Genomic DNA, 21,728 nt, shown 5'->3' on the forward strand with positions numbered 1-21,728 from the left:
CTCTGTCAGGACACTGCACTAGCAGCCCATTTGTTTCTGGGTCCAATTCAAGGTGCTAGTGTTGACTTTTAAAGCCTATACAGCTTGGAGCCAGGGTATGTGAGAGACAGCCTTCTTCCACGTAATCCAGCTCATCCTCTCCACAGGTGCCACCACCTATGGAGGCAGGAGGGGCAGAGGCAAGGAGTAGGGCCTTCTCTGTGGTGGCACCAGCTCTGTGGAATTCCCTTTACTCTCAGTTTACAAACTGCTCCCTCCTTAGAGCTGTGGTTCCCAAACTGTGAGACATGGATCCCTGGGAAACTGCAGAAACCAGCCAGGGGAGCCACAGAATCCTCTGCCCACTGCCCTATACAATGTAGGGGATTGCAATCCTAATGGGGACATGGACAATGATCAAGGGAGCCATCAGTTGAAAAAGTTAGGGAACCACTGCCTTAGCAAGTGGCAAGCCTTAGCAAGCCTCTGGCAAGGCTAAAGACATTTCTTTTTACTCTTGCCTTCTGAGGTTCTGGTTTTTTAAATCCATTTCTGCCTGACGTACACATTTGATCCCTGTTGCATGTATGCAACGTTGGGCAGAAATGGCATTAAATTTTTATGGGATTATGTTCATTTTAGTGTTGATGGTTTTCTGCTTCTTGTTCCCAGCTTTCAATGAGATGTTCTGTTTCTAGGGAAGGTTAATATTTATATTTTTTATATTGTATTTTATGTTAACTGATTTTGTAATCCGCTTTGCATGCCCACTTGGGAGATAAAGCAGGATATAAATATAAATACATAGGATGGCAACCTTATAGTGCAATCCTATCCATTCCTACTCAGAAATAAGCCCCATTGTGTTCAGTGGGACTACTCTTGGGTAGGCAACCACAGCCCTTAGAGGACACCTATGAAGATTGCAACCCCCAAGCCTTTCTTTCCAAGCTGGGGCTCAGTCTCAGGAAAGTGTGGCTAGAGCGCAGCCTAAGGTTGCAGTCCTGTGCCTGTCTCCTCAGAAGTCAGTCCCGTTCCAGTCAGTGGGCTCACTCCCAGGTCAGTGTGACAGGCGCGCAGCCTCAGAGCCCATCCCGCGCAGTCTCCTCAGAAGGCAGCTCCAGCAGCGTCAATGGGCCTCTCCCGGGTAGCGAGGCCGGCAGGCAGCCTCACTGGGAGCGCGCGCCCGGCGTCTCCTGAGGAGATTTTGGCGGGAAACGGTGGGTTCCGCCTGAGGGTCGCGGGTTCGAGCAGCAACGGCTCGGCAGGCGCTGTCGTGGGCGGGGCGCGTCGCCGTGGAAGGCGGGGCGGCCACGAGGCGCCGAGAGCCGCCTGCGCGCGGCTGCCACAACCCCCTCAAGTCCCGCCGACTCCATTTTCCCTCCTCGACGCAAAGCAAACAGGAGGGGAGGGGAGACCATCTGGGCGGGAAACGGCTCTTGGTTCCTATTGGTTCGTGACGCCGCTCGTCCGCTGGCACCGCCTCCCTGCGCGAAGACGTCGCCCTGCGATTGGCGGAGAGGCGCGTCACTCCGCCTGCCTCCCTCCTGCGCGAGTGGTGCTCGGTCCCGCCTCCCTGTGACGTGCCGTGTGCAAAGGGGGAGGCGGTTGGTGGCGGCTGTTGGTGGCCTTAAAAAACAGCCGTTAAACGGGCCGCAAGGCGGGGCCTGGCCGGACGACGCAAGAAGTTGCTCCCTGATTGGCCGGGGCGGGAGGTTCAAACGAACATGGCTCGCGGTGATTGGCTCGCGGGGGCCGCGGCAGGCCAGGATCCCTCCTCGCGTCCGGGCGGTTATTGTCTCTCGAGTTTCCGAGGCGGCTCTTGCTGGAATCGGGACCGGACCTCGCAGGCAGCGGCTGAGCGATGGTGAGCGGCGCGGGGGGGCCGCTGGCGGGATGCGCGCGGGGGGCAGGGGCGCCGGGGCGCCGGCGGCCGAGGGCTCCCTTTCGCGGGGGCCTCTGTGTTCCCCCCGCCGCCGCTGCCCCCCCGCCTGTCACGCGCTGCAGGAGAGCCCTGTGTTCCCGTCCGGGGAGGGAAGGGGCCGTCGAAAGCTCTGCCCCCCGCTCGCGACCTCGACACGCGTTTTCTTGAAGTAACGTGTGAACGCGAGAGACGCGTGTCTCCGCTGAAAGAGGCGCGCTGAGGCTCCGGGAGCGCCGTCTTCCTCAGAAGACCGAAAACCCGCGTCTTGCCCACGCAACGTCTGAACGCGCGTGTTCCCCCCCAGGGGAGGAGGGGGGCTTGTAATGCTACAGGACTACTCACAGTTTCTTGGGAGTAAGCCCCTTTGACTACTGCGAATTACTTCTGAGTAGACACACATAGGAGTGGGCTCTGAGGCCACAATCCTAAGCACATTTACCTGTGAGTAAGCCCCATTGACTATAATGGGGCTTATTTCAGAATCGACAAGCATAGGATTGGGCTCTGAGGCTGCAATTGCATCCACACTTACCTGGGTGTAAGTCCTAGTAGAGCCAGTGAGGCTTACTCCCAGGTAAGTGTGGATGGTGTTGCAGCCTCAGAGCCCCATCCTATGCATGTCTACTCTGAAGTAAGTCGAATTAGAGTCAGGTGAGTAGACATGCATAGGATGTGGCTTCTATGTTGCAATCCTAGCCACTCATACCTGGGAGTAAGCCCCATTGATTTTAATGGAATTTATTTCAGAGTAGACACGCTCTCAAGCTGCGATCCTATCCACAGTTTCCTGCCAGTCAGCCCCACTGACTAATGGGACTTACTTCTGTGTAGACATATATAGAGTTTGGCTCCTAGGCTGCAATCCTATCCACGCGTACCTGGGAGTGAGCCCTATTGACTGTAATGAGACTTATTTCTGAGTAGACATGGTTAGGGTTGGCCTCTAAGGAGGCAGGCGGTAGCGGAGCAGGCTCCTCTCCATGAAGATGTTGCGCCAGGGAGGAGGATTCAGGCCTGCATGTCAGTTGCTGCCACGCAGGGAGACGTCCTGGCAACTACATACTGTGTAAATGTCAGGCAAGCCAAAGCAGCAGCAGCAGGCTGATTCCTTCAGGTGGGCTCCCACTGGAAAGCAGGAATGTGGGGAAGCAGGTGAGGCAGAGCCTCCCCAGTGGAACCCTTCATAAAGCACCATCGCTGTGTGAGGCACCCAGACACCCACCACCCATGTGTTCTGCTCTCACACAGAAGGACTCCAGTCACACCCATCACACATCTCTGCTGGAGAGTCTCTCAATGGGTCCTCACCCTGTGACAGCCTGATGTGGTTCTTCTTGCCCACAGCTGCTTCTGGAGGGGTCCCGTTTCCCCTCCAGGCTCAGTGGCAACTGGGTTATCACTGGTTAGCAGCCTCCTTATGTCATCTGAGCCCCAGCATTATTTCATGACACTCCCTCATGCTGTCCTTTGGAACTAAACCTCAAGGGACTTGACGCCCCAAGTAAAACATGTGCAGCATCCTGGCTTTGACTGGGAATAAAACCTATTAAACTCCATGGCAGTGGTTTCCTGATGCAAGGGAGGGCACCAGGTCTCTTGTTGTCTTGTGTGCTCCCTGAGACATCTGGTGGGCCACTGAGATACAGGAAGCTGAACTAGGTGGGCATTTAGCCTGACCTGTCAAGGCTCTTCTGATGTCCTTATGGTTCCCAAACTTTTTAGTACTAGAGCTCACTTTTCATAATGACATTCTGTTGGGACCCACCTAGCTTTACATGACTGAAAAAAGGTTTCGCTTTACCAGCCACTCATGTCTCTTTTTATTCTTTTTGCTTTGGGGGGGGACCACCTCCTGGAGCATTGTTGAGTTCCGCATTCATTAGATCTGGACCATTCTAGTGGCCTTGCATCTGGACCAAGGCAGGGCTGCCTACTCATGAGTAAATATGCACACACTTCTCTGTATTGGTTTCCATAGGGCTCAATATATTTTCCTTGTCAGTTTCACCACCTGATGGTGGATCCCAATCCACAGTTTGGGAACCACTGCTCCATGGGAAATAAGTGTAGGATCTGTCTGCAAGTGTGTGCATGCATGTGTGTTTCCTACCCTTGCTTATGTCATTAGATGTAATTCTTGCCTTGGAGGTTTGATTTGGCAAGTAAGTTTCTGTCCAGTTAACAAGCACAAGCAACATGTTCTAGAAGTAAGGAAGTGATTTTTTTTTAAACCTTTCACTCTCAAGCACCCCTGGTCTTGACAGCTGTTACAGTTTGCTTTATAGTCTCTGTGTCTTTCATACTGTAACCCTGAAGTGCTCTGAAATTTCTTGCTTAATTATTAATGAGGGGATGACTTCTAGTGGATGGACCGACAAGCAGGGAGTTCCTGCTAAAACACTGTTCCTGCTTTTGTCAGCTTGTGGTATCCCACATATGTTTTGATCTGTTCACCATCTATTAAAAGTTTAACTGATTTGCTTAACAATGCAGAAAATCTTTAAATACTTTTAAAATAGTGAATGCTCAGTGGAAAGACATTTAAACTGAAATTATCTGCATAGCACTTTCACCAGAATTGCCTCAATAAGGTGATATTGAAATATGTCTTTCTGATGGATTTTGCTCAGTGTTCCTATGCCATTTGAAAACAGAGCACATTTAACTCTTCAAGGCCCACTATCTTCTGAACAACTTTTGAAGTTGCTGGCATTGCAGTTTGATTGAATTTCAGGAAATCTAATTACTTGCACAAATCAACAACCCTGGTTGCCAGTCTTGTGCAGAGTTGGGTGCACCTTGTCTCAGCATATGTACAACAGTCCTAATCACAGTTCATGGGGAGTAAAACGCACTGAACTTGGTGGGACAATTCAGAATAAACAGGTCTAGGAATACACTGACAATCTGATATAGAGTCATATCTTGTTGATTACATCATACTAATATTTAGGGTTAGGCGTACTATAGACATTCCAAAATGTAGTGTTGCAGCAGTATTATATGTATTCCAGTTCATATGTAGGCTTGATAACTGATTGTGGTGCCAAATGTTCTAGTTTAGTTAAATTTGGGAAACATTATTAGCTTAAAACTTTTTACAATATGTTTAACTTCAACATGAACCTTATGTGAATGAGGTGGCTGAAAGAAAACTGAGTAGCAGAACTAAAGTGAGCAAGTTGTGCCTTTAAACCTGAACTACCTTCTGGCTGTCACAACTGTCAACTACCATATCCCCTCAAATGCATGTGGATGGCAGAATGCCCAGTCTCTGATGTGGGTGTTCTTATTCAGCTTGAGCAAGGAACTTATTTATCAGAAAATGCCCAGTCAGTTGATTGGACAACATTTTTCACATACTATGAATTGTTGCTTAAATCACAACAGGTGAGATGCATATGCCAATTACAAAAATAAACTTGTGAAATTAATTTTAAAAGTTTCTAAACCTGAGATCAATTTCTCATAAGTGTTTTACAAAACATACTGTATAGCCAGATTATATGGGCTTTTATTCCTAGGTTCCTGCACTAAGCAAGAGGGAATCATGGGTGGTTCCCAGACAGTGACTTCTTGCCACTGATGTAATTCTGTTTATAGATGCCTGTAGCTATAGCAGGTGGTCATTGGGAGAAGTCAGGTTTGCTCTAAGTTCTGCAGGCCTGGGTAACAAGCAACCTTGTTAACAAGGGACATCCTGATGAGAGAGGGTGTTGTAATTAAGCCATCCACCAACATGGTGGCATTCTTGACTTAATAAGTACTAAATACTATAGTATTTGACCACAGTCAAATCCACAATTGACTGGCTTGCCAACACCAAGGTTGTAATCCTGTACATGCTTTCCTGGAAGTAACTCCCATTGAATACAGTAGGACATGCTTCAGAGTAGACATGCATAGGATTGTTCTATAAGTCTGCCAGTTTTATTTGTCCTTTAAGCTCTTCCTTCATTAAAGTGAAATTGAAAAGTTGCAGTGCTCTCCAAGGTCAAACTAGCCATAGAAAACTGGTCCTTTGTGACAATTTTTTGACATTGGTGGGAATACATATAAACAATGGGAAGGATAAACTGGTTGCAGAAAATAATGAAAAAATGAGGCATTTGTGGTGTAGGAAAAGCTTCTCCAAAGAAAGTGAAAGGTTGCATTCCTAAACACATTTACTAGGAAGTGAAACCCCAGTTGAATGCCATGAGACTTGCTTCTAATTAACCTGATTCAGATGGGGTTACAAGCCTTTTCTTAGGTCAAGGATCTTGGAGCAGCTTGAGAAGCTGGCAGGTTTGATTTGATTTGTGGGTTAGCTGTGACATTTTTTGAAAGTTTTCCAGAAACTTTTCAAAAATCTGATACCTAAATTATATGTAGTAAACAAAATAATACCGGTGTCCCAGCATCTATTACTACCTGTGACATAATTTTATAATTGAAAATTTTACACCTTCAAATATTCTGCTAGGAGCAAGGAGTCTCCTGCTAGAAGGAAAAATGCAGTGTTAGTGCTGTTGGAGCCTTCTGTATACTGTATATACAGTATACTGATAGTGTCTCAGCGGTTGATGATGAGCCATGAAAAAGATCTTGGGATTATGGGCATAGTTTAATGAAAAGATTGACCGAGTATGTGGCAGTTGTGAAGAGGCAAACACCATACTAGAAGTGATTAGGAGGCTGATGTTATAATACCCCATGCAAATCTATGGTGTGGCCACAGTTGGAATGCTGTGTACAGCCCTGATTGCTGCATCTCAAAACTGAAAAAAGTACAGAAGAATACAACCAAAATCATCAGGAGTTGGAATACCTTCCTTATGATTAGAGACTGCAGTGTTTGGAGCTTTTGGCTTGAGAGCAAGGCAGCTAAGGAGGATGTGATTAAACATAAAATTATGCATGTTTTGAAGAGAGTGGAGTATATGGAGATGTCTAACACATGGCAGATCATTGGTCCATCTAGTTTGGTGTTGTCAATAGGAATGTGTTACAAATGTAATGTGTTACATAGGAATTTTTCTCTGTCCTACATGGCACTATTGAGGATTGAACCAGGGCCTTCAGCATGCAAAACAGAGGCACTTCCATTGAGTTACAGAGGCCTTTTCTCCCTTTTGTAACACTAGAGCCAGGGTTGTCCAGTGAATCTGATTGGCAGAACATTCAGAATGGATAAAATGAAGTTCTTCGCATAGTGAATAGGTGCAATTTGTTGCCACATGATGTGGGAGTGACACTAACTCAGATAACTTTTAAAAGGGTTTAGACAAGTTCTTGGAGGACAAATCTATTGCTGATGACTAGTGATTAAAGCTATGCATTAATATTACCTCCAGGTGCATATCAGGTGCAGGAGAGCAATGGTGGAGAGGGGCATCCTTCAGTTCCTATTTATTCTTCCTAGAGTTTTCTGATGGGCCTCTGGAAAGCAGGATGCTGAACTGAATGTTCTTTGGTGTGATCCAGCAGGACTGTTACATTGTTGTGTTACTGCTGTTTAGAGAGAGAGAGAGAGAGAGAGAGAGATGTCAAATTAGAGCATAGAACACATGGATTTGAAAGAATATAGAGATACTTTCTGATGAAACAACGAAAATCAAACCTCGTCTAGATTACTTAGGAAAATGACTACAAAATGTAAATTCTGATTTTTGAGTTGAATGATGTTGGAGGAGAAGGGAGTAAGACATTAACTGCTTTTCTGATAATGAGCTCAAGTCAACACACTAGGCACACCAGCCCCAGTCTGCGCTAGTGTTTACATGTGACACCTGTTGATATCTGAGTGTTACAAGCAAGTGCGTGTGCAGTGTGTAGATATCTCCACCCTGCCTCTATTGCTGGCTTTTATATTGGACTGTAATAGTGCTTCTCAAGCTTTTCTGCCCAACAACCCACTTTCTGCATGGAGACCTCCAACTCAGAAGTGTTGACGGTGATGTAATGACGTCATCACGACACTGCCAACACTTCCTTGTTGCCGAGCTCTTGCATTTTTTAATGTAAAAAGCCCACCTTCAAAGCACACTCTCACTGGCAAGCATGTTTTCATCAGCACAAGCACAATACATCTTGGCTCTGCTCAGTGGTCTTCAACCCTCTTCAGGACAGGTCACGTCATACTCATCAGCAAGAACACACTCTGGAGGTGGGCTTTTTGTACTAAAATATGTGAAAGCTTGGCAGCCTGGGTGGTGTTCAGCAGCCCACCAGAAATTGGGTCATGATCCACTGAGAAATGCTGGACTATGATATTAAAATTTAGTCATGCATGCGTGTCCCTCTGAGATTAGACTGTATTGCATTTTGTGGGTACTAGTCTGTTACTCCTGATTAGCAGATAGTCTGAAATGGGTACTGAAAGGTATATCCTTAAATTGTAAGTGTCTCTGGAAGCTTGTGAACTTGAAAACCTGGTCACATTCATGTTCTTATTAGCCAGGCTATGTGGAATTTCTGTCTTTTTCATCAAGGCAGATGAAAAATAGTTCTTGATACTAAAAAAAACCAGAGTGTGAATGTGTGTCTTCAGTTGGATTCCTGCAGCTTGAACTGAACCCTCTGCATTCATTGCCTTACCAGTGCATAATCTGAGTGCAAAGGTCACAGGCATCATTACTGCTGAACTGATGCTTCTATCTCTAATACAAAAGTGCTGCCAAAGGTGAGGAAAGGATAGAGTTTCCGTCCTGTTTCCAGTGGTTCTCTTCTCTTGAGCCTTTGAAACCTGTTGGGGGTGCACACAACCCTGCCTTAACTACAGTGGTGGAAGCTCCAGTTTATAATGCTGTATTAAAATAGCTCTATAGGATCAGATTTCCTGTTATATTTTGGCGGTGGTGTTTGTCATGGACAGTAGACTGGTGATGAGACACAGATCAAAGGAAGACATTGTATGTATACTTGTAAGGGCAAGAGGTCTGGTCTAGAGGGTAGAGCCTCCATTTGCCTGAAGATAACATCCACAAGATTGCCGGTTAGAGGCCACCGGCACCATGCGACCTTGAAGCAGCTGACAAGCTGAGCCAAGTTATTCCATCTGCTCTGAGCGTGGGAGGATGGGGGCCAGAATGTGAAACCAGATCAGAAAGAAACATCTGAATGTTGTGGTTCTTGTAAGATAGAACCTTCTTTCAATTGTAAAAATCCCTACGGGGATTTAAATAGCCTGCCTATGTAAACCGCCTTGAATAAAGTCTTGAATAAAGACCAAGAAAGGCGGTATATAAATACCTGTATTATTATTATTATTATTATTATTATTATTATTATTATTATTATTATTACTAATAACAGCTTTGTTCTGTCATACATTTACTCCCAGACAACTATTTATTCTAGACAAATGGTTCTAACATGACTGCTGTTGAGTTTATTCTTGTGGAAGCTGAATTATGCTCTCTTGTTACATTAGAATCAGATGTCCAGATAATTAAAATTCCTTGCATTGTAGGGACAAAACCAAATAGACAAAGTATTATCTTTGTTTACTTTAAAACAGGACAGGATCCACAAATTATTCTCTTGGCCACGCTTCTGTGTGGCCTGCAGGAACTTAATAAAATCCTGGAACTTTTATTTCATGAGAAGCGACCTTCTATCCTTCAGAGTTTCAGATAATACTTCATTACAACTAGTTTGTTTGTGTTTAATGCAGAACAGTAAAAATAATTTGAAATCTCAATGATCTATTTCATGCCAGAAGTTGCTTATGTTGTTGATTTATTATGTTTGTATGGCCCACACCTATTCCAGAAATCTCCAGATAGTGTACTTAAGGGTTATCCTTGTTGATTATTAAATAAAGATATCCGTATTTTAAAGGTAATGGACATTAGCTGTGGACCTCAAGCTAATGTTTCTGCACAGGGCTTGATGCTTAGCAGGCTTTTTTAACTTTTAATGTTTACTAGATAAGAGGAAATGAAACTCCATGTGCGTCCTGCTCACGTAGAAAAATCTGCTTGTTAAATCCCAGTTCAACCTATCACCTAAACCAGGGGGTAGAGAATCTGTAGCCTTTTGGGGTACTAATCATGGCCTCTTCCATATCTGTCCACAAATACTAAATCTGCCTTTATTTCATGACATAACGATTAGTGCAGTAACAAGTATATAAACTTTGTTGTTGAAAATGTTAGCTTAACTAGTCTAGGGCGCAATCCTAACCCACATAAGGACAGTGCAACTCTGAGGTAAGGGAACAAACATTTGCTTACTTTGAAGAGGCCTCTGTGACTGCCACCTAACTGCAGGATGCAGCACATGTCCCATTGGCAACGCTATGCCAGTGCCAGAAAGTTGGTTAGGATTTTGGCCTTAGTAAGATAAATTGGGAAGTAATATACATTTATATGCTTATAATTTAGGGGCAAAATAAAACTAAAATATCTTATGGTCTTGAAAATACATACCGTATTTTTCGCTCTATAAGACGCACCTGACCATAAGATGCACCTAGTTTTTAGAGGAGGAAAACAGGAAAAAAATATTCTGAACCAAATAGTGTAATAAAATATGTCTCTCCACTGCTCTGTTTCCATGGTCCTTAGCATATTTTACTACCTCTAGTTTAAAAGGAATTTTATAAGCTAGCCTTTTCTGCTTTATCATCCTCGCACTGGTAGAATGAGGTACTGTAGTATTTTTCTGCAAGTGCATTGTCACTAAGCGTTACATTTGCATTACCATTGAGCGCCTGCATTTGCATTACAATTTGCATTTGCATTACTATTGAGCAGGCAGGCAGGACCCTGGTCAGGGGCAGAAGCACCTGCCATGGAGGCTCTGCTGCCCTGAGAACGCCTGCAGCTTTGCAGTATTCGCTCCATAAGACGCACACACTTCTCCCCCCACTTTTTGGGGGGGAAAAAGTGCGTCTTATGGAGCGAAAAATACGGTATATGGTATTTAATGCATAGTCGTTTTTTTTAAGTAGCAGGTAGTGTAACTATTAAACTTTCTCTCTACCATTTTAGTTTCTTGTATATGGTGAAAAGGTGTCTTGCAGGTTATTTTCCCTGAGGACTAGTTCATGACTTTTTTTCTTATTTAGGCTGGAGGCAAGGCTGGCAAGGACAGTGGAAAGGCCAAGGCCAAGGCAGTGTCTCGCTCACAAAGGGCTGGACTTCAGGTAAAAATCTTCTTTGTTTCCCACATTGGCTCTTATTGGGACTCCTAACACCTGCCTGCAGATGTTAGTAACGGTTGTGCATTTTTGTATTGACTGTAACATACAGTATGTGCAACATAGCCCATTCATTGCCATGTAAAGTCGTTCTGACTCATGTGTTTCTCCTAGTTAAATCTGTGAGTTAACTTTATTTGCTCCTTTGTATGTGGTAGTATTTTATCACTGGTTAAAATTGTAATGGCTTGTGTTTTGGTCTTAACTGTGTTTCTCAGTTGGGAGCAGACTGGCATCCATGGAAGTCTGCATACATAAGAGCAAGTCAATTGAGCTGCTTATTTCCCTCCTAGTTAGGTGTCACAGTTAGGTGTCACAGGCCTGGGGCAACTTTGCCTGTATGTTCTATTAAGTATATTTTTCCCTGCCTTTTCTTCACTTACATCAAAGCCCATCTTTTCATGAGGTGGTTGCAGATGCAGGGAAGAGCTTACAAGACTCTATAAAATGGACACATGGGCTTCAAGTTGAAGCCCTCAGTCAGAAGGTATTCTAGGAGTAAGGATGTAGGATATTTTGTAAACTTATCTGTAAGTAACCTTTCAAGAACCTGTCACCTTTATCCTCTCTGGAGACCCTCAGAGTCTGCCTTTGGTCTAGTTTTTGTCGCTATAGGGAAACCCTCCAAGAACCCACCTGTTCTTGAATTCCTTATTGTCTGTGCCTGACTGTTTCACTATTGGCTGGTAAGCCACATTTTCCATTTTCTTATTCCACTCATTTGCTGGTTGGCCTGTGTTTATCATGAAGAATTTTTGGAAGTTTTCTATGTTCTTTCTCAGACTGGCTTGTCACAAACTGAGCAAGAATAGAAAATCCCCTTTCCTTGTTGTTTTTATTCCTGCATCTTGTCCAGAAAAGGGAACTTTCCCACATATTTAGTTTATCATCTTGTTCCTTTAAAGATTAGAGATCTAAGGTGGAGTAATCACTTTTTTGCCCTAAACATATATTTATTTGGAGAAGATTATCTTTTTCCCGTATTGAGGAAAAACAGTGTCCGAGGTACTGTTAATTGTAGGTTCTTTGTAGATATCTGTAGAAGGGATAGGATAAAAGTACCAACTCTCCTATAGGTAGAGCTGTGGCTTGAGATGCCTTCACACATAATTTATTTAGCTGTTGTAGCTTCCATGTCTTCATGCAAGGACAGAGGTTTTTTGCTCCCATCATGGTTGAAGTGGGAGCACACCTCTTGGGTCTACCTGGTAAGTCCATCCCAGACAATCTCCAAAGAGTGTCAAGCTTATTCAGTGTCATGTACCTGCTTTGTTCATTTTCACCTTCATGACATAAACATTCAGTAACTATTGAACTTCATTGAATTTGCCTATTGAACTTCATTGGAATTTTATTAACATAGAAGAGTGCAGCACCATGGAAGCTATTAGCGTTGTCTTAATAGTGCACAACTTAATCAGTGAGGATCTGTGTTTTCTTATGAATGACTTCATGGAGGTTAATCCTGATTTACTAGCATTCTTGATAATGTGTGTTATCAAGTAGCTCTGGGCTATGAAACCTAGCTTGAATTCTGCAAAGCCATTGCTCCCTTCCTCCCTTCTTTAACTTTCAGTCTGGGATTGTGCAGTACAAGAACTGTATTTGAGTTGCACTAGAGATTGAGTTAGTTTTTACAGTCTGGTCAAATTCTGTCGGTAACACTAATAGTGACGGTGCTCATAGTAAATGTATCCTGTTTCTCTGGAACCTAGTGAACCAGGCTGTTGGCGTTAACTGTTTTTTGGAAGAGTAGTGTCTTGTAGTTGGATTTTGCCACCTATGCTGAACAGGTACTTCTGCTTTCAGTTCCCAGTGGGTCGTATCCACAGACACTTGAAGACTCGCACCACAAGCCATGGACGGGTTGGTGCTACAGCTGCCGTATACAGTGCTGCAATTCTTGAGTACCTCACTGCTGAGGTAGGTTCTAAACTCATTATTGCCAGATCACATGATTTGAACATAAAATAAGGCCTTGGTTGTGAGTTCAAGGAGTTGTGGCTGATAGGAATCTCTGGAGTAGAGGAGCTTAGCTGCTTCTGCTCTTGAAAATAATACTGCAAAAGCTTTAATGGCAAAAAAAAACTTATGGATATGGTTTGTACTGTGTCCAAAAACATGGATTGCTTCCTTGATTTAGGCTTATTGGTTTACAGTGCAGTTCTAGATATGACTACAGAAGCAAGCCCCACTGGGTTCAGAGTGTGCATTGGGTTGCTACTTTAGGTTGTTTGTGTTTATCTGACAGAGATTCCTGCTACATGCTGTTTTACTATGTGGATCTGGCATTTATTGGGACACACCAGGAACTGGTAAAATAAGTACCTCCTCTGTCAGCCAAATAAACTATCTCCTGCACTTAGGAGAAGATACAAACTTCTCAATTGTCGCTGACTTTTTAGTTCTGATCAATGATCTGTTGGGCCTTGTGTGTGAAGGTATGGCCTGCTGCTGAATCTTTGAAAGCAGTCTTTGTCCTTTGCTTCAAGCCAAGCTTTTACATATTGGTGACCCATCTTTCTTTGTAATCTGGAAAATCCACCTTGAAGAAAGGACCAAATTCCAGTTTATTACTTAAATGTATCCTGCTTCTTTTCCTTATTCTAGTAGCTTTCTAGGGGAACTGGTTCAGAATGTTACTTGCCTTAAAGTGGAGCAGTCAAGTACTGCAAAAACTTCATGTTTGTAAGTGCTAGAAATCAAGTTTTGGGAAGAAACATCAAATTTTTTATGCTTATTGCAGTGAAGGAGAACATATTGTGTGTTTCTCTTTTTATTTTATAGTATAACAATATTTATTATAAATTCTAGCTACAGTTATTTCTATAATACTGGGGACAATTATATACACATTTTGTTTGTATGTTTGTTTTGCTTCAAAAATCTATAAAAGCACAGATGTCATAATTTTTTCTACTTTGCCATCTTTTAATCTAACAAATGCATGGAGTTTATATAACTGAGCCAGATGATAGACTTTAGAAATCCATTCTTTTATTGTGAACATAATTGAACTGGATACAGTTGTTTTTGTTGTTGTTGTTACAAAATCTTGACTCCAATTTAGAAATATTTTACTGGGGAAAATTACTTGTTCTGTACAATCCCATTTAACTTCTAGCCTTTAACTTAAGTTTAAAAGCTTTTAACTTAAGTTTTTAACTAGCTTTTAACTTAACTTCTAACTTTTAACTTAACATAAAGGGGTTTAAAGGGGTTTAAAAAAGCGGTATATAAATACTGTTGATTGATTGATTGATTTAAAAGTAGATTAGCATTATAATTTGTCCCAATAGTTTATTTTAATGGTTTAAACCAGAGACTTTACATGGAACAAATTAACTATTTACATAAAAAGTTTTCAGGAACTGTGTTACACCTCTAAAGCTAAAGATAGTAACTGCCTTTAAGAAAATGTTAATTGAGGGTACCTGAGACTTTTTCTAAATGTGTCCATGTTGTAGTTGGGAAAATGTAAACTATGTTTTAGAATAACTTCATCAGGTTTTAGAAAAAAGCTTCCCTTTCAGTTTTCTTTTTCTTCCAACAGGTTTTGGAGTTGGCAGGTAATGCCTCCAAGGATCTTAAAGTAAAACGTATCACTCCTCGTCATTTGCAGCTTGCTATTCGTGGTGACGAGGAACTGGATTCCCTTATTAAGGCGACCATTGCTGGTGGAGGTATGTAGTACAGTGTCTGAGTTTTTCATATGACTTGGCTGGTCATAAAAGCTATCGGGATACAGAATATAGATGACTGTTATGAGGAGGTAATACAGTGTCCTTTTAACTACTTGGTAAACTGGTCATTTGTAACATTCTCCCAAGCAGCAAGGAATGTTTTACCATTCTCCTCCTTCATTAGGTTTCTGATCAGGTAAGAGGGTTTCTGAACAGGTATGGAAAATCTTGGTTGGAAGTTGCACAACTGGTGTACCAGGTAGTTACATACACAATTGTGGAAAGCTACTGCTTTGTAAACAGTTATATGGGGAATACATATTGAGGTAGTTGAAAAAGTTATTGAGCATGCTGATTAGTACAACTTCCACATAATTTTACTGTTCAGATGTAGCTTTGTTATAGTGATCTTTCATCACTGCTGCAATGCTCATTGAATCTGCCATTTTTATTTTGAAATATGCTAATATATATATGGTGTTAATTTCAACAGACATACAGAGCTAATCCCGTAGTAATGCTTTTTGCACTCTATGTTTCTTAAAGAACTTTCATCTTCCATGGTAACCTTACAAAATGATTTTCTTAGGTTTTTGGTTTTTCTTTTTAACTCTTGAATCTGGACTGCAAAAGTAGACTGGGAAATGGACCTTGAGGTCTTGCTTCACAGTACACACTAATAAATCTTCATACCCCAGTACCGTGGGGGAAACCTAATCTGAGAAGAGAGTCCAGATTTTTTTCTTTTTTCCCCTAGAGGTGAAGGTATAGCAGTTCTGCACAGCACCATGTAACTGTTTTGTGATACGCAAAAACACTTAATAAGTAAGGCAGCTACTTGGTTCCATCCCAGTTCTTCTCCCCATGTATTAAAATAGAACTTCTTATTGGAGAGTTTGCCAAAAGTAGTTGCAACTGTTGAAATGATAACTTGCAGCCTTGGATTTTACAGAGTGTATTAGGTTTCTGTTGAAAATTAAATGAGTGAATTTACTATGTGTCTTTTGCATGTCAGCTGCTAAATATTTCTTGTATTTTTGAGTTATAATCCATTACTTTCTTTGCAGGTGTAATTCCTCACATTCACAAGTCTCTGATTGGAAAGAAGGGACAGCAGAAAACTGCATAGAGAGGAGATGAACAACCCTCTTCCTCCCTGTCATTGTACTGTAACTGGGACAGAAGAAATATGGGGATATGTGGAATTTTTTAAAAACAATAGTTAAATGGAAGAGCATAGACAATTGACTGTAGACTTAAAACATTTGTATGTTCTTTAGATTCAAAGTTTGACATAAAAAAGTACCTTGTTACGTGGCAGCAATTTGTGTGTTGATTGGCTAGGTTTCTCCCATGTGTTTTATACAAAAATGGAACTGATAAAACCATTTTTTACAAAACTTGTTCTGGTGTGTCGTTCTGGTGTAAAAAGCTCAGTTCAGCTGAGATTTCACATCTCTAGAAGCTGGTGCAGTTGGAACTTATTCAGTTATTTAATTGTAGACTTTAACAAGGCCACATCCATGATTGATTACCTTTTTTGTTTTATCTTAGCTCTTGAATGACACAGACCACAATATGAGGAAATTAATGTTCAGACTTAGTTTAGTTTAGACTATACTCCATTTAACAATGCAACTGGTTTAAAATGGTTTTAGCATTCTAAAGCTTTTCCAGGGAAATGGATACAGTGTGAACATGGAAATGGCAGGGATCATAGCACTGGAAGATGGTAATGTCTAGACTAGCAAGAAGTACCAAAAGGCATCTTTCATTGCTTATAGTTGGTGACCTGCCTGTGGTTTGGTGGGTGGCTTTGCCTTGAATTCTGCTGTGTTCTTGAACAAAGTACAATGATTCTTGCTTCAGTAAATGCCTTGTTGTGCTCTAAAGCATCTTGTTGCTCTCTTTGATAGTCCCTAGTTGTCAAGCTGTTGTATGCAAATGAACAGCATTAATGAATCAAATAAGATTTTATTTAACAAAGTTCTAAACTAGCAACACTGCCATGGTTATTCTGGCAACCTTGTTAGTATATGATTTGACCCCTGTATAGTAACTTCTGGGTTTGCTGAGCTTAAGAGTTAAGATCTAAGAACTTGTGTTCTTTCTGCTGCTGTGAATGCTGTTTCATACACTGTAATTTCAGGCACAGTGGTGAAAAATAAGAGCAGAAAGAGTCTCTATAAGACTTAAGAATCTTGCTTGAGCACCTCCCAGATTCTTGCATGCCTGTATTTATCAAGTCAGTCTGTACAAATTCTCCCTGAATTATGATTTCCAATTGGAAGTAACTTTCAAGATAGCTCTGCCTCAAACTTTGCAAAGGATTCATCATTTAAGCTAGACTCTGCTATAGCATCATAGGAAGAATATTATTTTTAGACAAACCCAAATGCTACTGTGAGATTGCCTAATACTGTACTGTGAGGAATGATAGGGGGAGGGAGATCTGGGGTCACTACTTGCTGTTTCTGAGGTGGTTGACATGTCTTGGACATGTCTCATAAGGTTCACTTTGTGAAAGTGTTGACAAAATAAGCCAGTGACTTGGGCTTGGTCTGATTGCTCATATCAGTTGCTCCTTTAGCAAATGTGCTTTAACAGCACAGTTTTGCACAGTGAGGTAGGCCAGAAAATGACCATACTCACTGGGGAAGCATAAAGATACAAGGTGCAGGGAGAGAGCATGTGTTGTCTGCGAGTAGTGAAAGTGTTACCCCAGATAACTGACCAACTTGGAACAATAACTGTAAGACAGATGAGGGTATTGTTGCAGGGATCAGAACTGGCGGCAGCAGCCTTTGGTGGTGAACTTGCTTGCGGGACTATAAAATGTCACTGAATGCATTTCTGTGTAAGGAAGTGGTTTTCTACGAAACATGCAGTTAGGGAATGAAGGCTTATACTCCTTTTTGTGGTCATTGTGAGGGGGGTGAAATGGAGAGAGGTGTTTCCCTTTCTTTTTTTGTGGTATCTGTGCAGGCACACAATGGGATTTGTGGCTGTGCAGAACCATGTTGGAAGCCATGCAAATTTTACTGTGGGCTCCAGCAAGTATCTTTTTTCCCTTGCATGAGTGGATTCCTCATGACTTTTAGAAACAGCTCATGAGCTTCATGTCTAGCCTCCTGAGGCGAGGATTGCGGAAGGGGGTGTGTCTATGCATAAATGTGAGTTCACATCTGAAGATCTTATAGCTCTAGCCTGCCCAGTTTCTCTGTCTTTCTCTTGTAGCAACGTATTTTCTTTCCCATACTGAAAGGCACTGTCTAGGCAGTGTTAAGAAGGCAAAGTTAGAAATGAATTGACTTCCCTAGGAGCAATCAGATCTCTGGCTGACCCCCCTCCCCCCACATGGGTTCCAGGATCTAATTTTTCCCCACAACTATTTCCATGTGTGTAAGTAAATATAATACACCTGCAGCCAACATTTGAGCTGGTTGCTTCCTGTTAGGTGCATTTGCTATAGGATCAGACTGTAAGACTCTTGTAATGTGTACTGTACTCGGAAGCAAATCCCATTGAGTTTAAAAGAATTAAATCCCACATGTGTAGTTTGTTTTCCCTAAGAGAAACATCAAACTGCTTCTTTACAAAGATAGCTTGCAGTTGCTAAGAACTGCACTTTCTTTTTATACAATCTCAGAAAGAAGGTTGTGACTGTGCAGAGGTACTTGGGAGTAAGTTCCCACTGAAATTGGTGGGACTTCCTTCTGAGTAAATGCATGGGATCAAACTGTTAACAAATTCTCCTGCATGCTGCCAGTATCTGACTCTTCCTCACTGGTCTCTCAAGCTGTTGTTTGTGGCAGACTTTGTAGCCACTAAGATTTTAGGAAGACTGAGCCTGACCTGAGCAGCCTTTTAAAAAGACAAGTTGAATTAACTACTCTGCAGCATGCATAGTTGTGGCCCATCTGCAATAGGGAAGGAGCTATGGCTCAGGTTAGAGCAGCTTTTCATGCAGAACATCTCAAGTTCAGTTTCCAGCTGGCTTGGGAAGGGTTCCTCTGCTTGAAACTGTCCAAGTGGACAGTACTGAGCTAGATACCCCGATGGCCTAACTCTGTGTAAGGCAACTTCATGTGTTCGTAAAAGGCATGTTGTCCAAGTTGGCAGGTTCTATCTGTTAACAATGTATTTAATTCAGCAACCTAGTTTTTACAGCTGTTTGACTGGTTTACTGCCAACACTTTATTGTGTGGGGAACTGCTGCCCTCTGTTGAATGCAAGTGGAATTACCGGGCTTACAGGTGATGGGCATTACATGGATGGAGCTGAATGTTTGGGGTTAAGTTTCTGCAGCTGCTTGTAGTGTGAAGGGCATATCGGAAAATAGTAACTGAAAACAGATGGCTTTTGGCTTGACCCACAATTGCTGAGAATAGATCCTCTAAAACTGTGTAGCTCAGGGGTGTTGAATGAAAGGCCCATGGGCCAGATGTGACCTTCAGAAGCTCCTTATCCAGCCCTCGGGCTCTCCCAGTACCACCATCGGCTGCTCTTAGCTGCTGGGCAGCCTGCATGATAACTGGGCTCTCATCTCTTGAAAATATGACCAAGATTTGCATGTTTTCTGTCATTTGCCGTTAATGAGTTCCTAAGTGAGAAACGCTTATTTCTGGTCATGACCTGCGTAATGATGTAACTTCCTGCTTGATGACATCATTTCCTGCCCTCAGCAGGCATCATGAATGCTATTCAGCCCTCTGTATGAAATGGGTTTGACACCCCTGATGTAGCTGTTTTCTAGGTCTTTTATAGCTCAGAGTATAGCATCTCCTAGACACACCGCTGCATAATGCCAGTTGCTGTGGGCTCCAGAAAGAGTAGCCACCAACTTTGTGACAGTACTCTTGAATAAATGCCTGGGATCATTCCCAAGGGGATTTGACAAGGTGTATTTTACTTCTTGCTTTGCTGTTTCCCTCTCAACTCATGGACCACTGAAAGTCCTCTGACCCACACAGTGATGACAGTTCCACTTCTGGCTCATGAAGAGCACACATACCTTTACCACATAAAAGTCCTGTTCCAAGAAGGCAAGGAGGCCTTATTCCTGTTGTCTGGTCTGTTACTAACCTCAGAATACCCCCACCAAGCCTCACAGCAGAACTCAACACCAGTTGAAGGTCCGGCCCACCATGGCAAAAAAGTTTTCATTGTGTTCGCTGAAGTAAGTGCAGAGCTGTTCCAGCAATAATTCATCTATGGTGGGATGGGATCGCCCTTTTGATTGGTCCAGGCAGTGCTGATGCCCCCTTGCCTGCAGGCAGTAGAACCCTTTTGTTTGATTGAAGTAAAAGTTGTCTGGACCTAGGTACGGCTCCAGTCCCAGGAAGCTCTCCACGTGGCGCATTTCTGAAAGCGGCTCCCGGATTAGCCCTCCTCCATCCACCACATGGATCTGTGTCCTGGGAAAGAATTCCAGCCATCGAGCCAGATGTAAAGCATAAAGGCTGCGCTGTACAGCTTTGTATCTGGTGTTGAGTTCCTGGTCGCTCCTCAAGAGGATCTGTTCTAGAGTCTGGTAAGGCTTGTGCTGTGCCTTGCGGTTGTGGAGGATCTGAGTGTAATCAGACACCAATCGTTCCACAGGGTCCCGCACAATAAGAAGGAGCTTCACAGAGCTGTCCATAGTGTAGATTCTTTCTGGGGCTTTCAGGGAGGAGAAATAGCCTGGTGTCTTTTCCACTGTGATCTGAGTGTGGTGTGAAACTGGCATTTGCTGCTTGTACCAATCCAGCCCCTTATGGTAATTCTCCTCGAGATTGAAGAAGTGAACTTCGGATTGGGCAGCTGCCACTTGGGGGTGCAGGTTCAGCATCTCCAGCAAGGCCCGTGTGCCTCCTTTGCGCACCCCTATGATGATACTTTTGGGCAGTTGTTTCCAACCTTCCCTCAATCCCTGAGAGTCGTTTCTTTGCCACTGGGCCTCCCAGCCCCTGGAGCTCCTTGTTTCCTCCTCTGTGTGGATTCTACATAACTTCAGCATCAGCAACAGCAAGCAAACTTTGGCCATCTCTGAATCTACCTCAAGATGGGGAGCAGCCAAGTGAGCGTGATCTTGAATTGTGTGTGGCTTCTCTAACTCACCATCTCCAGGTTTATTAACGCTATGACCCACTCTATCTATTGTTCTTCCAGATATGGATGGAACTTGCTGTAGAAAGCTATGCTAACAGCCTCTGTGGGTTCTTCCTGTTGTGGATTCTACTGGTAGGAGCTTTCAGCAATATTGGTTTCCCAAACTGCTTCACCCAAATGGCATTGACTTCCCAGCAGGGATTTTTCTGTTACCTGGGACAATGAGAGAACAATACTATGAGCAACGAACCTTAAGTATATCTGCTACACTATGTAGTTTACATAGAGGCAAGCCAGAGTGCCATTGGCAAGCTGGAAGGCAAAGACAGCTTGCATCAAATGAAAATCTTAGATAATTAACATTAGGGTGGTGATGGAGGAGGCAGAGGAATCAACAGCTGATGTTGGCCTAGTCTTTTGGTTCTGAAATTTAGAAAAGTGTTGCTCATCTTGCCACATTTTGAAATCTATCAAAGTGCCCAAGTATGGAGCAAAACTAAAATTGATACCCCCCCCATCATTGAACCTATAATCTAAAATACTTCAAAACAGGTGCCCAGTAGCCACATGTGTCTTGGAGATCTAGCATCTTATTTAGTACAGAGGACAGGAAGCAGGTTTTGGATACCTGCTCAGAAGTTGCAAAAATAAAAGTAGTCCTGTGCTCTAGAATTGAGATACACTGCTTCTGAAGCTGGAGGTTCCATTTAGCCTTTATGGGTGATAGCTGGCTAGACCTTGTTCCCCATGGATTTGTCTAACTTCCCATTGTTTCCATAATACTAAGGTATTATGTTAAAAGCATAATACCCTAAATATGTGCCTATAGTTTTATATTGGCAGATGTGAAAGTACATCTGGTAGT

The 21,728-nt window shown here is 42.9% G+C and overlaps 2 protein-coding genes across 2 annotated transcripts; one reads left to right on the forward strand and one right to left on the reverse strand.

Annotated features, from left to right (window-relative positions):
* Positions 1 to 1,735: 1,735 nt before the first annotated feature.
* H2AZ2 (H2A.Z variant histone 2) lies at positions 1,736 to 19,673 on the forward strand. The gene is made up of 5 exons (XM_066639378.1): positions 1,736 to 1,846; positions 10,959 to 11,036; positions 12,900 to 13,013; positions 14,644 to 14,773; positions 15,841 to 19,673. The coding sequence occupies exons 1-5, from the start codon at positions 1,844 to 1,846 to the stop codon at positions 15,900 to 15,902; spliced, it is 387 nt and encodes a 128-aa protein (XP_066495475.1). The 5' UTR covers positions 1,736 to 1,843; the 3' UTR covers positions 15,903 to 19,673.
* A 219-nt stretch (positions 19,674 to 19,892) lies between these two features.
* LOC136662507 (heparan sulfate glucosamine 3-O-sulfotransferase 1-like) lies at positions 19,893 to 20,798 on the reverse strand. Its single transcript, XM_066639734.1, has one exon. The coding sequence runs from the start codon at positions 20,796 to 20,798 to the stop codon at positions 19,893 to 19,895; it is 906 nt and encodes a 301-aa protein (XP_066495831.1).
* Positions 20,799 to 21,728: the final 930 nt, after the last annotated feature.

The sequence above is a fragment of the Tiliqua scincoides genome, chromosome 11 (assembly GCF_035046505.1).
Source record: "Tiliqua scincoides isolate rTilSci1 chromosome 11, rTilSci1.hap2, whole genome shotgun sequence".
Taxonomy (NCBI): domain Eukaryota; kingdom Metazoa; phylum Chordata; class Lepidosauria; order Squamata; family Scincidae; genus Tiliqua; species Tiliqua scincoides.

What these genes read in the sequence shown, in the direction of transcription:
- H2AZ2 (XM_066639378.1), top strand. An exon ending in CACAAAGGGCTGGACTTCAG is followed by an intron (nt 11,037 to 12,899) that starts GTAAAAATCTTC and finishes TTCTGCTTTCAG; the next exon opens with TTCCCAGTGGGTCGTATCCA. An exon ending in TTGAGTACCTCACTGCTGAG is followed by an intron (nt 13,014 to 14,643) that starts GTAGGTTCTAAA and finishes TTCTTCCAACAG; the next exon opens with GTTTTGGAGTTGGCAGGTAA.
- LOC136662507 (XM_066639734.1), bottom strand. Translation starts at nt 20,798, where the DNA reads ATGGCCAAAGTTTGCTTGCTGTTGCTGATGCTGAAGTTATGTAGAATC.